Source organism: Odocoileus virginianus, chromosome X, assembly GCF_023699985.2.
Source record: "Odocoileus virginianus isolate 20LAN1187 ecotype Illinois chromosome X, Ovbor_1.2, whole genome shotgun sequence".
NCBI lineage: Eukaryota > Metazoa > Chordata > Mammalia > Artiodactyla > Cervidae > Odocoileus > Odocoileus virginianus.
In genome coordinates, this window is record NC_069708.1 from 13,138,927 (window position 1) to 13,154,113 (window position 15,187).

Genomic DNA, 15,187 nt, shown 5'->3' on the forward strand with positions numbered 1-15,187 from the left:
TAGACATCACCTGTTGCTGTGGTGGTGGTTGGAGTTGTGAGATTAAAGAATCCATCATATCTCCTCCAATGGGAGATGGGGGATTATCGTCCTCATTTACAGACCTTCTTCGAGCATCCTGATTGCTGTCAACAAACATATTCAGGAATGTCTATGGATATAAACAGGTAAAATTTAGATTATTTTATCTAACTTTAGTAAGATATTCTTAATCATTTAGAATGTGTTAACAGAAACAAGCATATCATGTCTATCTCTGAAATACAAATTTGACACATGGCCACCATTGTTAGGCCAACCTAGAAGAGATTGTCATCGTTTTGAAGGAAAGAGGGAAAATTGAGGAAAATAGTTAAACACAACAATAAAAAAATCTAAGTTAAATGCTGTTATGTGAACAAAAGTTAAAGAAAGAAGTATATCCTGGTCAAAATACTTTATTAATTTCTGAATCAGAAATGTGGCAAAGAATAAAAAGTTGCATGGCAGGCATGTAAACAACTTCAATGACTTGGAAAGTTTCCTACTTAGTGAGAGTTCTCACTTTTTAAGCCAGCAAATATGAAAGAGGAAAATTGAAAAAAGAAAGCAAGCCATCTTTTCCCTTTTTATTTTATGCAACAGTCTTGAACTATCAAGAATGGGATAAGGGTATGTTTTATAGACTATGTCATCAAAAATTAGGCGAGGCTAACAGAATTTGTGTCTCAATCACAGATGCTTTTTAATACCCTCTACCTTCCCAATCTTCAAAAATATAGATTATAAGCTTATCAGAATAACTGAGAAGCTTTTAAAGGTACATAGTCTGATTTCTAATTAAAGGTAATAGATTATTCACAATACTCATTTCATCTTCTCTCAACACCCCTCTGAAACTCCTAAAAGAATTTTTTAAGCAAAAGTCACAAAGACAAAAAGAATGGGATAAGAGAGAAACAGCAATAAATTCTAGGAGGCTGCAGAGCAGATGGCTGAGTGGTAACTGAACTATCCGATGTGAGGAAGTCGTTTCCTAAGCAAGCAGTGGGGAAAGCCAAGAAGCAAAGCTATTTCCACACAGATCTCCAAGATACACAGGAACTGACAGCATCAGACACCTCTGGAAATGAGAATGCAAGAAACTAAAAGCAGAAGGACTGGGTGATAGTCTCTTTACGAGACAGTGAAACCCTTCAGAGCCTCTGTCCTCTCACTGAATGAAGCCGACCTCTACCACTTGGCAGAAGGCGTCTGATTTGGGGGACTCTAGGATCAACTGATAGCTGGGGTACCACATTAAAAACGAAGATTAAAGTTTCCAGAATGAATGCTGAGAATACCAGTTTCCTTCTCTTATTTCATTTGCCAAAAATTGGGAGCCAGTGCACAACAGCTATGCAGAGTTCTGATATTCTTCTCCTGGTCCTCACACTGGCCCAACAAAGAGATCTAAAGCTACTGACACTGGGAGTTACCCTATGAAATGGCCCAAGCAGATCGTCCTGCAGTGAAGATCACAGTCAACAAGTCTCACCTTCAAGAGAGGACAATGTAGCCATATAGAACAGATGTCATAAAATGAACTTTGAGAAACAAAAAGAGCTCTTGAATTTTTTCTTAAAAAGATGGCAAAAAAAGTTCTTGATGGAAATCAAAAATAGAAGGATTGGGGGGAAAATGAGGAAATCTCCTAGAAACAGAGAGATAAAAAACAGAAAAGAAAAGAAAATCAGAGGATATGTCCAGGATGCCCGACATCAGAATAGTGGGGGTACCAAAAAGAGCTCACAGAGAATACACAGAAAAAGACTTGAGGAATAGCATAAGGAAGTTCCCCAGAACAAAAGGGTGTAAGTTTCCAGACTGAAGGAGTCCATTTGTTCACATAAGGTTGAAGAAGTGGGATGGATTAAACATCTCAATGGTCACAATAGAAGCTAGAGGACAATGGAGCAATGCTTTCAAAATTCTTACAGAAAATGAGTGCAACCTAGAATTCTATATCAAGCCCCTCCCTCAACTATATGAGGTTAACTAAAGACACTTGCCAACACACAAGGTTCTCCCAGGGAGCAACGTAAAGTATTCCACCAAAACAATGAAGTAAAACAAGAAAAAGAGGTGGGGTCCAAGTCACAGGGCAAGCAACACAAGAGAAATGAAGGACTCTCCCGCTTCACCACTGTTCTGCAGATCCCTAAATCAAAATTAGGCAAAAAGTCTGGAGCGTTTAGAGGTCAGAGACTGTGGAAGAGATGGCTTCAAGATGAAACTGATAAGGTATCTGATTTGTGAACTTACTGAGGGGAGAGTTACATACATACTGAGGGGAGAGACTTTAAGGCTGTTAGTAGTAAGTACAGAGAGAGCTAATAATTTTAATTAATTATGAATTTTTAAAAATTAATAATTCCCAGGAAAATAAAATGTTGAGCAATAAAGGAAAAGTAATCATAGTAAACTTGGTAGAATAGTGTTATAATATTCATAATAATGTGAACACTGAAAAATTATCTAATTGAAACTGCTACCCTAACCATATTGCAAGGCTGAAGGAAAAGAAGGCAAATGTGTACTGAGAGGAGCCTGGAAGAAGGGGCATATAAGAAAGAACTAAAAAAGAATTAAAACCTCATCTTCCATTAGAGTCAGATAATGTCCTTAACTAAGAAGTCAACAAAGAGCAATGAAAGAATGCTATTTAGAGGTAAAAGTGTGAATACCATGAGAAAGAGCTGTACAGAGTAGGAGAACGGCAAGAGTGGGACTAATTTTCAATACAAGTCATTTGGAACTATTAGACTCTAAACTATAAGAACATACAATTGAGCTATCATACCAATATCTCCAGGGGTTATGGCCTAGGACCCTACATTTAAAAAAAAAAAATCACAGTTGAACTGATGCTCAAAGCTTCTCAATATTCACTGATAAAAGCTATTTTCAAAGTTCCTTGAAACTCCAAATAGCAAACAGGACTCAAGATCTTGAGTACCTTCCACCTTACTCATTACACTGTAAGGAAATAAAAGGACATTTTATCATTTCATATACATAGGCACAGAATTTCTAGCTCCTTCAGAATAAAGCTACAGAGATGATGAATTACTACTAGATGTAGTTACTACTACAGGGAGTAGTAACATGGCTACTCATTAAATTTAAATAGGAAATTGTTGCTTTCCCTCATTATTTCACTTTTAAAGGAAGTGTTTTAGGGATTCCATTTATATTTAGTAATTCTCCAACACTAAAGTCCATTACCTTGAGTCCTGGTGCAGGATAAAAACCTTCAACTAACTTGCTATTATCAAAAAGACTATAGGCCCCATCCCGTATTGCCACAACACCTCGACTTCGGCAGTATATATCAATGCAATACATGTTCCTGAAGGCCAGTCGGATGTGGGTGGACGACTGTGGCAGGATGGAGAAGCACTGGTAGGCAGTGTTGGTTCTCTGGGTCAAGCCCAACATTGGCACAGTGGGCAGTTTGTTGATGGCATTCAACGGTGCCTGAGTATCAAACAGTACCTACAAGGAACAAACATAGTGAGAGCAGCCAGTTTCTGTACAGATGCTAAAACTTCAGAATCTTCAAGGCAAAAATCATCACAAATGAGACAATCTCCTTCTGGCACATTCTGTAAAATCTTTCATCATTAAAGATGAGTTAAGTCCACATGATTTTTTTGAGGAGTTTTATATGACACATTGAGTCTTATTTTTAAACAGAAAATAAAGTTTATTACCTGTAATAACTGAACCACATTTGGTGTTTTGTTGAACATTTCTTGAAGCTGATGGAGAATGGTATTGTGACAGTTACTGCATCCTGAGTTTGGACCCACAGTTCCCAAAGAAATGTGAAATTTCTGATGTATGGAATTCCATTGGATACTAATCTAAAGCAAAAAGATTATGCTTCAGAAACCAAGAAAGGAAAAGATACAAAGAGAAGAAAAAATCTTTAAACACTAAGGCAAAATGCCAAAGATCTAAATGAGGTCTTTTTGGGAAGCAACTTGTTAAGATTAGACTCTGTAAATTCCAGATGTCCTGTCACTATGGATCAGTACATTCACTGAGTGTGTGAGTTAGCCCACTTCTACTAAATTTCTGATATTACTTTATGTGGAAGAGTTCAGAAAGAAACTAGCTAGCTGAAATTTGTATACTAAATTTCTAGGACTTTACATATGGGGTGGGGAAAAAATAAGAACTACAGATTATGGGGAATACCTTCAAGATTAATATAGGATCAAATAATGTTAACAATCATGTGACTAAAAGCGTAGACATACCGTATTGTTCAAGACCATTTGTACATAATCTTCATTATAGTAATCACGCTGCTAAGTAGATTTGAAATCAGTGAAGAAAGAAACACAAATACCAAAAGTACATTACGTTGCCAAAACTCTTTAAAAATACACACTCCAAAGAGGGCATAATTTTTGTTTTCAATTTTTAAGAGTTAACCATTACGAAATACTATAACAAAGTATTTAAAAATATCATTTTATCCCTAATTTTTACTTGTACCCTCAATTAATTCAAGAAAGTTTTCATAACTGTTGAATTCTTGATTTTTTAAAAAGACTTATGAGAGGAACTTTAATTTTAAGTAATTCATAAACTTACTGAACTTCCCTTGGTGGTTCCATAACACAAGATAAGTTTTCGGTAATTATAAACACGAACTTCTGAGAAAATGTTTAGATGAGTGGGTATGTCTAAACAGAAAGAAAACAAAAAGGAATTTAAGATTATACATGCAACATTTTGAAATATTTATGTGAAAAAGAAGAGATCTTGGTAATATTATATGCCTAGACAGAAAGGTCTCTCTCTTTATAACTTAGTTTAAAAAAAAGAAAGAGAAAGAAAACAAAAAAAGATCAACAGCATAAATAGCAGGTTCCAATTTCCATTTGGACTGACAGGGGCAGGGCTGGGCAGCGGGGGAGATGTACTGAAGCACATTCAGGGGTTCCAATTCCAGCCCTGTCTTTTACTAACTATATGAACTTCAGCAAGTTTCTTTTAAGTCTCTGACTTGTTTTCTTCATTTGTGGCATGAGGAATGGTAAATTACCTCCCTCATAGGGTTACTGTGAGGAATGAATAAGTTAATACAAGCAAAGTGGTTATTACATTTATGGCACCTAGTAAATTCTCAATAAGCACTACTATAATCTTGTATACCTATGTGTAAACATTTCTGAATATATACAAATTATAACAGTAGCTGTCTCCTGGGGAAAGAAATTAAGTCTGAGGTAAAACAGAAAACTTTTCATTAGATATACTCAGGATTTTTTTTTTAACAATGTACATGTTGTACTTCCTCCAAAGGCATTGGGACAGGGAAGGATACTTGCCCTCCCCCACAAAAAGATGATCACTTGTACCTGGTAGAGAACGTGCAAATTCCAACACACACTCATATAATCGTGCAATGCTATTCCAGTCATTAAGGAACATTTCAACCACTTTTCTACCACCAACGGGTTCAGACAACAGGTTTTCATATGTCAGATAAACATGCCGGGATGGTCCTACAGGATTAAGAGACATTAATTGGAATCAATACTTAAAAAAAACCCCAAAAAAACCAAAAGAACAGAAATAGAAATATGCAGACAAAAGTGTATGAAGCATCTCACCTTGTTCCCTGGTAGAAGTGCCATTAAGTGGACAATTTGCAAACACTAGTTCTGCCACCCACGTGCGGTTATTTCTACCTTGTAATCGGAAAGTGCAGTCAAGGAGAGAGCGGTCCAGAGCCTTTTGGGTTTCCTCATTTACACCCTTACAGGGAGGAATTCTGGTGATGAAAGATAGCATATGAAGTGTACTTCACATCACAGAAAGACAAAAGCACAATTTACACAATGACAGGCAGGGTATCACAGTAGAGCTCTGGTTCAAACTCTACTACCAGGTACCTTCTGCAAGAGGAGGAAGCAATTCATAGCAATTCACAACAATAGCATTTAACCCACTTTCATTCCTATCAACATGGATCAGGACTCTCATTTTAATGGTGATGTCTGCCTTCGTCCTTAATCTTGTTATTAGAAAAGACCGCAATTTCTCAGAAAATCAAATATACTGGTTTTCTATGAAATCTACCTAAGATATCCTCAAGGAAAAGTTAAGGAAAACAAAATATTTGTAAGACCAGACTTTGAAGGCAGGATGATCTAGTGAAAAGGACAAGGATTTGGAATCAGGGACCTGCATCCTAATTCTGGCTCAGCCACATTCACCCTCTCTGAATTTGTTTCGAAAGTATAAAATGAAGATACATAATTACCTTCTGGGTCACTGATTTTAAAACATGATGAAACATAAAGTGCCTACAGTAGTTGGTTCAGCAGATATTCAAATATGTTAGTTTCTCCTTGCAGTAAAACCAAGTCTTAATCACTAACCGCCATGACAAAATTTCAGGTTCATTATCTCTCCCTGCCTCATTATTTCATTATTTCCCCTCCTCCTTTGTAGAGGTAACTCATTGTGATGGACCTATTCATGTTATCAACTCATTTACCATACATACTGTCTCTTATATATACCACATATACAAGAGGATTGTATTAGCTTTGGTGTCTTGAAATACCCATTTATCTCTTCTCCTCTTGCAGCTTTATGAACTATCTTATTTGTCATAAAACATTATGAGGTAAGATACTTTAGCAGTTTTTTCAGTACTGGATGAAATAATGAGATAATATTTATTTACACACTATCCTTTAACTCATAGGAAGGAAAGAGGAGTTAACTGTCAGACTTGATAAAATGATTTTCAAAATCTAAAGCAAAAAACAACAAATATAACTAGAAATACGGAATTTTGCTTCAGGCCTCTTAGATATAACACCTAAAACAGGGCTCCTCAATGTCAGCAATACTGACATTCTGGGCGGGAGAATTCTTTGTTGTTGGGGGGCAGCTATTCCTGTGCAGCCTTGGCCTCTATCTACCAGGTGCCAGTAGCATCTCCCACCCCTTCTTCTCAGTCGATGATAACCAAGAATATCTCCAAACACTGCTAAATGTTCCCTGGCAGGGAAAACTGTTCTGAGGTTGAGAACCACTGACCCAGAATAAACAATTTAAGAGAGCAAAAAGGGTGGAAAGTTTGCTCAGGAGCTCATAACCAGGCACTGCAAGCAGGCTCTCTCAAGACTTGTATCATCTGTGTGGTGTGATCAAGGTGCTTCTGAATCTGCACCAGGCAATAGGTCCATGAACCAGAGCAGCCTAAAGTGTTTACCATGATATTTTCAGAGATACAGCAAGGAGACCTGCTCGACAGATTTTCATGGAGATAAGTTGAACAAGAATAGACTACATCTTTAGCAAAGAGGAGAAAAATGTGCTCAGTTTTAAAGCTTTGAAGTATCTACTCATATTCCCACTTAATATGAAAATACCTAGGACTAAAAGCTTAAAAGTTTCTAAAGATTAAATGTGTTAAAGCAATTACTTAATAATTAGATCCAGGCCAGATTTTAATAAAATCATATTTAGACATTATTTTTTCCTTCTTCACGTCTATGAAGAACATACCCCCAATAATGGACATCATGTACCAGACAAACAGATCTTTTTATCTGTTTCTATATATTTTCTTAAGTTTTAAATAAAGAAAACAATAGCCAGGACATAGTAAAGACTTTCTTAAAAATTACTGTAAAATGAAAATCAAAAAATATGAAGTGCATTCTTTCTAGGTAAGGACTGTAATGAATTCTCTTGAGCTCGAGAAGAAAGGGGACTGAAATTTCTTTTGTAAAAATGCTGAGAACAGACATTTTAAGATCACTGAAAAACATGAAAAAATAAGAGAACACAAATGTTATCATCTATTAATCTGCAATTGTCAAGAAGAGTAAAAAGAAACACCTCATATGTTAGGCAGAAGTAATATAAAACCAAAGGCAAATAAATTAAAAGTATTACATTTCCTTTTGATGTCTATTATAAAACCAGCTCGCTCTCTAGAAACCATTTTGTGCATAAATAAATGAAAAAAAAAACAGAACAAATTATGCTTCCCCAGATAATTTTGCCTTAACTCTAGCCATCAATCATGTCATGATTAGTAAAGAAAATGATTCTTCTAACTATGTAAATCCTTATATGTATGAGTAAAAAGTGGGAAATAAAGTAAGATTAAAAAAAAAAAAACATTTTGTGGACATGGCATTACAGTAGCCAGGCAGGGCAGCTTTTCTAGTTCTTCAACTCTTTATCTAAAGTGAGCACCACGACATGTGGGTGGAGTACATGCTATCTCATACACCTTCCCCTCTTTCACAGGACAAACTGATTTGCAAGCAACAAATTGGTTACAAATTGATTCCTGCTGGCTCAAACTGCAGAGCCATCCGTGTCTTGGCAGACAGAGGAATTCAATAAATGCTTGCTTTTATGATTTATATTATTAAGCAACATCTAAGAAACAATACAAATGCAAAAAAAGAAAACTGCTTTCTGCACCAAAAAGGCTGACCTCTTAAAAATGGCATTTGAGCTTGCAAGTCCATCCTGGTCAACTCATAAATCACACACGCTGCCTTAGTTTTTCCTCTAAGCATCCACTGGCCCCTAGTCCTCTACTCATTTAGAACCAAGCCCTCTGTACATCTCCCTCCATGTACTTTTCCCCAGTGATCTAAGTTACTATCCCAGCTTAATTATTTCCACCTTGGTAGTGACTCATCTATTTCCCCTGCCCAGACCTGTCACCTGAGCCTGAGACACATCCTTGCCTGTCCACAGATGTCTAAACACCTCGAACTTAGCAAAACCTCTTCAAACTCACATCTTCATTCCCGTGTCTCAATAAACACCACCACCATCCATCATCTGCCCAAGATAAAACTAAGAGCCATCTCTGCCACCTTCTACTCTCTCACTTTCAATATCACTTATAAAGACTTCATCCCCTAAGTCTTTATGGAACTTGCCCTGGTCCAAGCTACCAACAACTCTGGTGTGAACCATTTCAGCAACTGGTTTTGCTACTTAAGTCTTGTTCCTCTCCCATTTATTCTCCATGTTGCTATCAGGGCGAGTTTTCAAAAAAAAAAACAAACCCATCTAATTATGTCAGTCTCTGCTTAAAATCATCTGATGGCTCTTTCCTGCCATTCAGATAAAGTCTAAATTCCTTAAGGACATTTACACCAAGGCCCTATAGGATCTGACCCTTCCTGTGTACATCTGTAGGCTCATCTCCCCTAATTCCTGCCATGCCCTACTTCTTTCAGTTCCAGGATGCCGAGCTTTCTCTCCTCTCTAAGCTGTCATTTTAGCAGTTACTCCTTCTGGTTGGGGCACCCACTACCACCCTAGCTCCCTTTCCTCTGGCTAATTCTCACCTCTCCTTCAGTCTAGGTACAACTTGTACTTCTGTGGGGATCAGTCAGTTCAGTCGCTCAGTCACGTCCGACTCTTTGGGACCCCATGAATCGAAGCATGCCAGGCCTCCCTGTCCATCACCAGCTCCCGGAGTTTACTCAAACTCATGACCATCAAGTCAGTGATGCCATCCAGCCATCTCATCCTCTGCCGTCTCCTTCTCCTCCTGCCCCCAATCCCTCCCAGCATCAAGGTCTTTTCCAATGAGTCAACTCTGCGCATGAAGTGGCCGAAGTATTGGAGTTTCAGCTTCAGCATCAGTCCTTCCAGTGAATACCCAGGACTGATCTCCTTTAGGGTGGAAATTTCCAAACTAGCCCAGATTCCCCTGCTATATGAACCCACAGCATCCCAAAGTGCTCTATCAGAATTCAAGCCTGACACATACATTCAGTAAACATCTGCTGAATGAATGAAAGAAAGCCAAAGGAAGGACATCCTAAAATACCAAGAGGTGCTGGATCTCCACTTGGCAGGTAAAAGAGAATCCTCTCCTAGACTGTGTAATTCCATACAGAAACTGGTGACATCCACAGGTTCTGAACTCTGCTTTATGCTGACTCGCAGAAGGAGCAGCACTGGCAGTATGGCTGCAGTGTGTGGCACCACATCAGACACATGACAGGGACTTACTTCAGTAAGCGAATTGAGTGGCTGAAGCCATCACCTTCCATTTGCACTCCTTGATGTGGAATCTCCAGATTGGACAACTGGAAAGAGAAAGGTACAGTTATATAAGACCACCAATTTTACAAAGGCAACTACCTTTTCTAAGTACTACTGTCTCTCTTCTCATGGCCTCTGTTCTAGAGCTGTGAGCATTGTCCCCCCTCATCTGATTTCCTAGGGATCTAAATAAGACTGGTTTCCTTGTGTGATGCAATTAACGTCTATTTGAAAACAAAGTTTGAGTCATAGCCACATCTCATTTTTAATCACAAACAGTATTTTTCAGTTTACAACTTTTCTGGAATACACTTTTTTAAACAACTATTTCCTCTGTGAAACTCAAGAAGAAAAGATTTCCAGTTGATGCATTTACCCAGAGACCCTGTCAGTGGAACTACAGGTTATTTGGGTATGCCGGGAAGTCATTCTAGTCACCTAGCAGAGGAACACACTTGCCTTCAAGCAGATAGTCCCAGGTCTTCTGTAACAGACTATTTTATATCCACCTTATTCCAGAAAGGATTTAAGGCAGCCTTAAGCATGTCACTGAGCCCTGCTCTTTGGGCCTGGGAAGAGCAGAGGTGTAGAAAAACAGCTGCTGACCATGAAGTAGGGCTCCAGATTAAAAAGACAGCAAAGTGTGGGAGAGCTCAAAAACACTGCCTCTGTTCTATGGATCACAAATATCAACACTCCTGCTAAGATCAGATTTAGTTATTCACATCTCAGTGTAAATTACCTTAAGCAGAAAATGTGCTTGCTTCTGCCTCTTAACATCTTTTCAATGAGAGAAAAGAAAGTTTTTAAGAGCTTGACTGAGTTCAATAGAGTACTACAGAATGTTGAATAGCCTACATGTGCGACAGGTATAGGAACACAGAGAAGGAGAAAAGAGGCCATTACGCTTATAGGGGTGTATGTGGGCACGACAAAGACACAAGCTTTTGCAACTTCCGGCCTGTGGGTAATGAGGAAGACAGCAGACAATGACTGAGGCACTCCCCCTGGGTATCATGCAGCCTCCCATTCCACTGCAAGGGAGGAACTGAGTGACTTTCATGTAATCCATCCACGTGTTGTGCTTAGTCACTCAGTCATGTCCAACTCTTTGCGACCCTGTGGACTGTAGCCCGCCAGACTCCTCTGCCCATGGATTCTCCAGGCAAGAATGCTGGAGTGGGTTGCCATGCCCTCCTCTAGGGGATCTTCCCAACCCACGGACTAAACCCAGGTCTCCCTCATTGCAGGCAGATTCTTTATTGTCTGGGCCACCAGGGAAGCCCAATCAATCCATGTAGCATGATGAAAGAGCCCAACAACAGAGTCCAAGAGTTAGAAGCACAGACACTGTAGGAGCTCTGGACAGTTCCCAGACAAGGGACACTCACCAGAAACACAGTTGTAGGAGCTGGGACATCGAGGACATGAGGATCTACTTTAGTCGCCTATTTCTGGGCTTGGATTTTCTGGGCTACTGCTGCTCCTCACAATTTCACACCCTAGTTTCCGCCTTTAGATCCTGAAGCCCTATAAAGCAGCAACTGGCATACCATAGCTCAAGGGCCAAATCTAGCCACTGCCTGTTTTGGTAAATAAAGTTTTACTGGAACACAGCCACACTCATTTGTTTAAATATCAACTATGGCTGGTTCACACTACAACAGCAGACCTGAAGAGCTAAAAAAGAGATGGACTGATGCTGAAGCTCCAATACTTCAGCCACCTGATGCGAAGAGCTGACTCAGTCAAAAAGACCCTGATGCTGGGAAAGATTGAGGGCAAAAGGAGAAGGGGATGACAGAGGATGAGATGGCTGGATGGCATCACCGTCTCAATGGACATGAGTCTGAGCAAACTCTAGGAGATTGCAAAGGACAGGGAAGCCTGGCATGCTGCAGTCCATGGGGTCGCAAAGAGTCAGACACACTTAGTGACTCAACAACAACAATAAATGACCCACAAGACCTAAAATATTTACCATCTGCCCCTTGATAGAAAAAGTCTGCTAATTCCTGCTCTAAAGCATCTAAGTGTTTTCAACAAGTCTTCCCAAGACTATTATCATCAGCCTAACAAATAATCCACTTCCACATTTCTAGGTCTTTCCTTCATCACCAATAATTTACAGAAGGGAGAAGTCTTACATAAAGTAAAACTTTAAGCTAGAGGGAAATAATTAAGATTTTCATGTATTACTTTTTAATTGTTGCCAATCCTTGGCCAAAGCCCTTTTTGGAAATACAAAAATACAGGTTCTGTTACCTCCTTTCCTTTCATGCTTGGGGATCATGCTGAATATCACAATTGGGTACTCTTGAAAGACACTAACTTGGGCTAAGTCTATTGCTTCTTCCATGGGAAAAAAGTAAAAATTTAGTTTAATACTCGTTCTGACCTGCTTCTCACAAAGGAACCCAATTTTATTAGTAGGCAATATGTACAGCTTCACTCACTGAAAAATAAGCAACCCCTTTAACTATTAACCATCCCTAAAAAAGGTAAATAATGCCCCTTCGAGGTATACAAGTAAGGTTCTCAAAAGTTGTCTTTATTTTTTTTTTAAACTGGGAAGAATTTACTTCCCATTTCCACAAAGAACAGAAGGCCTACAATTTGGAATCAGAGATAAATAATTTAATAATCTCATGGTATACACATATACCATGAGATGCTGTGATTTCAACCCTACCCCTCCCCAAATAAACAAGATCACAACCACCTGGTTCTCCTGATGGAATTCATGTAGCTTTAGCAAGGCATTTAAAACATTACTCTTTCGGTACCCAAAATTTTTCCAAAAAATTACCTCCAACCGAAGTCCTACAAATGGCATGTTTGTATCACACATAGCGACAAAATGAGCTAGAACTTTATTGAAGGCACGCATTTCTCCTGATCGTTTGGTTTTCTTGGGTTCTACTGGACATACATCATCAGACAACTAGAATTTAAGTAAAGAACACAAGTGGGTTAAAAAAAGAAAAAGTATGTGATGCAATTAGTTAAGCACTTGGACTACTATAACAAAAGTCAAAGTTAACCAAAACAAATCTTAATTCATTCAACAGATGTTTACTGAGCAAATATTGACCCAAACACTGGAAATTTAGTAGTAGATATTATATACTTAACAAGTTGCCTTGTGGGAAAGAGTGTACAATTAATTATTAATCAAAGAAGAAGCATTTTCAAGAATGTGTAGACATTTGTTACCTAAACCTTATTGTTGGTCAGCCTCTTAAAAATCATACCTAATTCTTTCCCATTTAAAAATAGTTATAAGAGTACAGCAAAGTTAACAGACACAAGCCCTGGGCTCATTTCTGTTTGTGAACATACCTTGCGCTTGGTACTGGTTCTAGGCTGTTTCCCATTTTTTGTACGATAAACTGATTCCTGGAGGTTTTCCTTAAACTGCTGCAGCAAGAGGGCCATGAGAGGGCTGTCTTCACGATCCACTGCGTTCACAGACAAGAAGTAGTACTTGTACGACAGTTGTGTGGGTTTATTGGGAACTTCCAACATCTCTACAACCTAAAAAGGTCCAAATCAGAAATGAGACTCAGAGACACAACTAATTGATAAGTGTTGAATATTTTCCTCCTTGTATCAAGTAGGGCTCAGAATTATATATCTAATGCAGATGACTTTTTAAACAAGGACAAATCAGTCATGATCTCAAAAAAAGCACTGCAATTAAATATGTAATTTGTTTTCTAAAAAACAGATCAGACTAAAGAACAATGATGAAAGAAAAATGACAACTGTATCTCATACTTGGAAGGATATAAAAATAAACCCTGATTTTTCAACTGAAATATACAGTCACTACGAGGATAAGGATAACAAGAACATGAACAATAGTTAATACCGATAGTTTATCATGCGCCAGGTACGCTCCTAGTGAGTGAAGTGAGTGAAAGTTGCTCATCTGTGTCTGACTCTGCGACCCCATGGACTATTCAGTTCATGGAATTCTCCAGACCAGAATACTGGGATGGGTAGCCATTCCCTTCTCCAGGGTATCTTCCCAATTCAGGAATCAAACCCAGGTCTCCCACACTGCAGGCAGATTCTTCACCAGCTGAGCCACCAGGGAAGCCCTATACTCTCCTAAGTACTTGACAGATGTTAACACATTTAATCCCAGTAACTCAATGAAGTAGGGATTCTTATCTTCACTTTTCTGATAAAGTTAGGCACAAAAAGCTTAGATTAATTGTCAAAGGTCTCAGAGCTGAGAAGTGACAGACTCACGCTCTGATCCTAGAAGTCTGGATCCAGAGATCCTGCTCTCACTATAAAGGCTTACTATTTTCAAGGTCTACCTAAAGTTTAAGACGAGTTCCCTAAATACTTGAGTGAGAGAAATAAATGGCACTGGACAGGGCTCTTGACCAACACACACTTTTCTGTCTCTGTTCCTGTCTCTTCCCTCTCTCTACCCCACCTCCCCACATAGTCTCTTCAGGAAATTGTTTGGCCGACACTTAAGAATCAACACTGAGGAAAACAGAAGAATTAAAATGGAACTTCACCAAAGATATATGGACAGCAAATCAGCAGATGAAAAGATATTCAATATCATCAGTCATCAAGGCAACATAAATTAAGACTACAATAAGATACCACTATACATCTATCAGAATGGCTAACATTTTCTTTTTTAATTGCAATAACAAGTGCTGGCAAGAATGCAGAGCAACTATAACTCTCACGTATTGCTGGCAGGAATGCAAAATGGTCTGGCCACTTTGGAAAACAGTTTAGCAGTTTCTTATAAAGCCAAATATACACTTAGTGTGTGACCCAACACTCCCACTTTTAGTTACTTATCCAAAAGAAATCACCAAAAAAATCTATATGCAAATACTTATAGCAGCTTTATTCACAACTGCCCAAAACTGGAAACGCAGATGGCCTTCGACAAGAGGCTAAACAAACTGTGATACATTCATACCACGGAACACTACCCAGCAATAAAAAGAATGAATTATTATAAATACAACAATATGGATGAAAATCAAAGGCATTATGCCAAGTGAAAGAAACGACTGAAAGGCTAAACTGTAGAGACAAAAAACAGGTCAGTGGTCAC

General features: G+C 38.6%; 1 protein-coding gene across 3 annotated transcripts in view; it reads right to left on the minus strand.

Moving 5' to 3' along the window:
* The window catches only part of MED14 (mediator complex subunit 14), a 62,754-nt gene that overhangs the window by 17,475 nt on the left and 30,092 nt on the right, over nt 1–15,187 (minus strand). For all 3 annotated transcript variants that reach the window (XM_020898522.2, XM_070461809.1, XM_070461808.1), the window contains 9 exons: nt 13,429–13,623; nt 12,896–13,030; nt 10,054–10,130; nt 5,652–5,812; nt 5,397–5,543; nt 4,627–4,718; nt 3,735–3,887; nt 3,247–3,516; nt 11–151 (listed from right to left, as the gene is read on the minus strand). In XM_020898522.2, the coding sequence (XP_020754181.1) occupies nt 11–151; nt 3,247–3,516; nt 3,735–3,887; nt 4,627–4,718; nt 5,397–5,543; nt 5,652–5,812; nt 10,054–10,130; nt 12,896–13,030; nt 13,429–13,623 (1,371 nt within the window). The remainder of the gene's footprint in view (nt 1–10; nt 152–3,246; nt 3,517–3,734; nt 3,888–4,626; nt 4,719–5,396; nt 5,544–5,651; nt 5,813–10,053; nt 10,131–12,895; nt 13,031–13,428; nt 13,624–15,187) is intronic.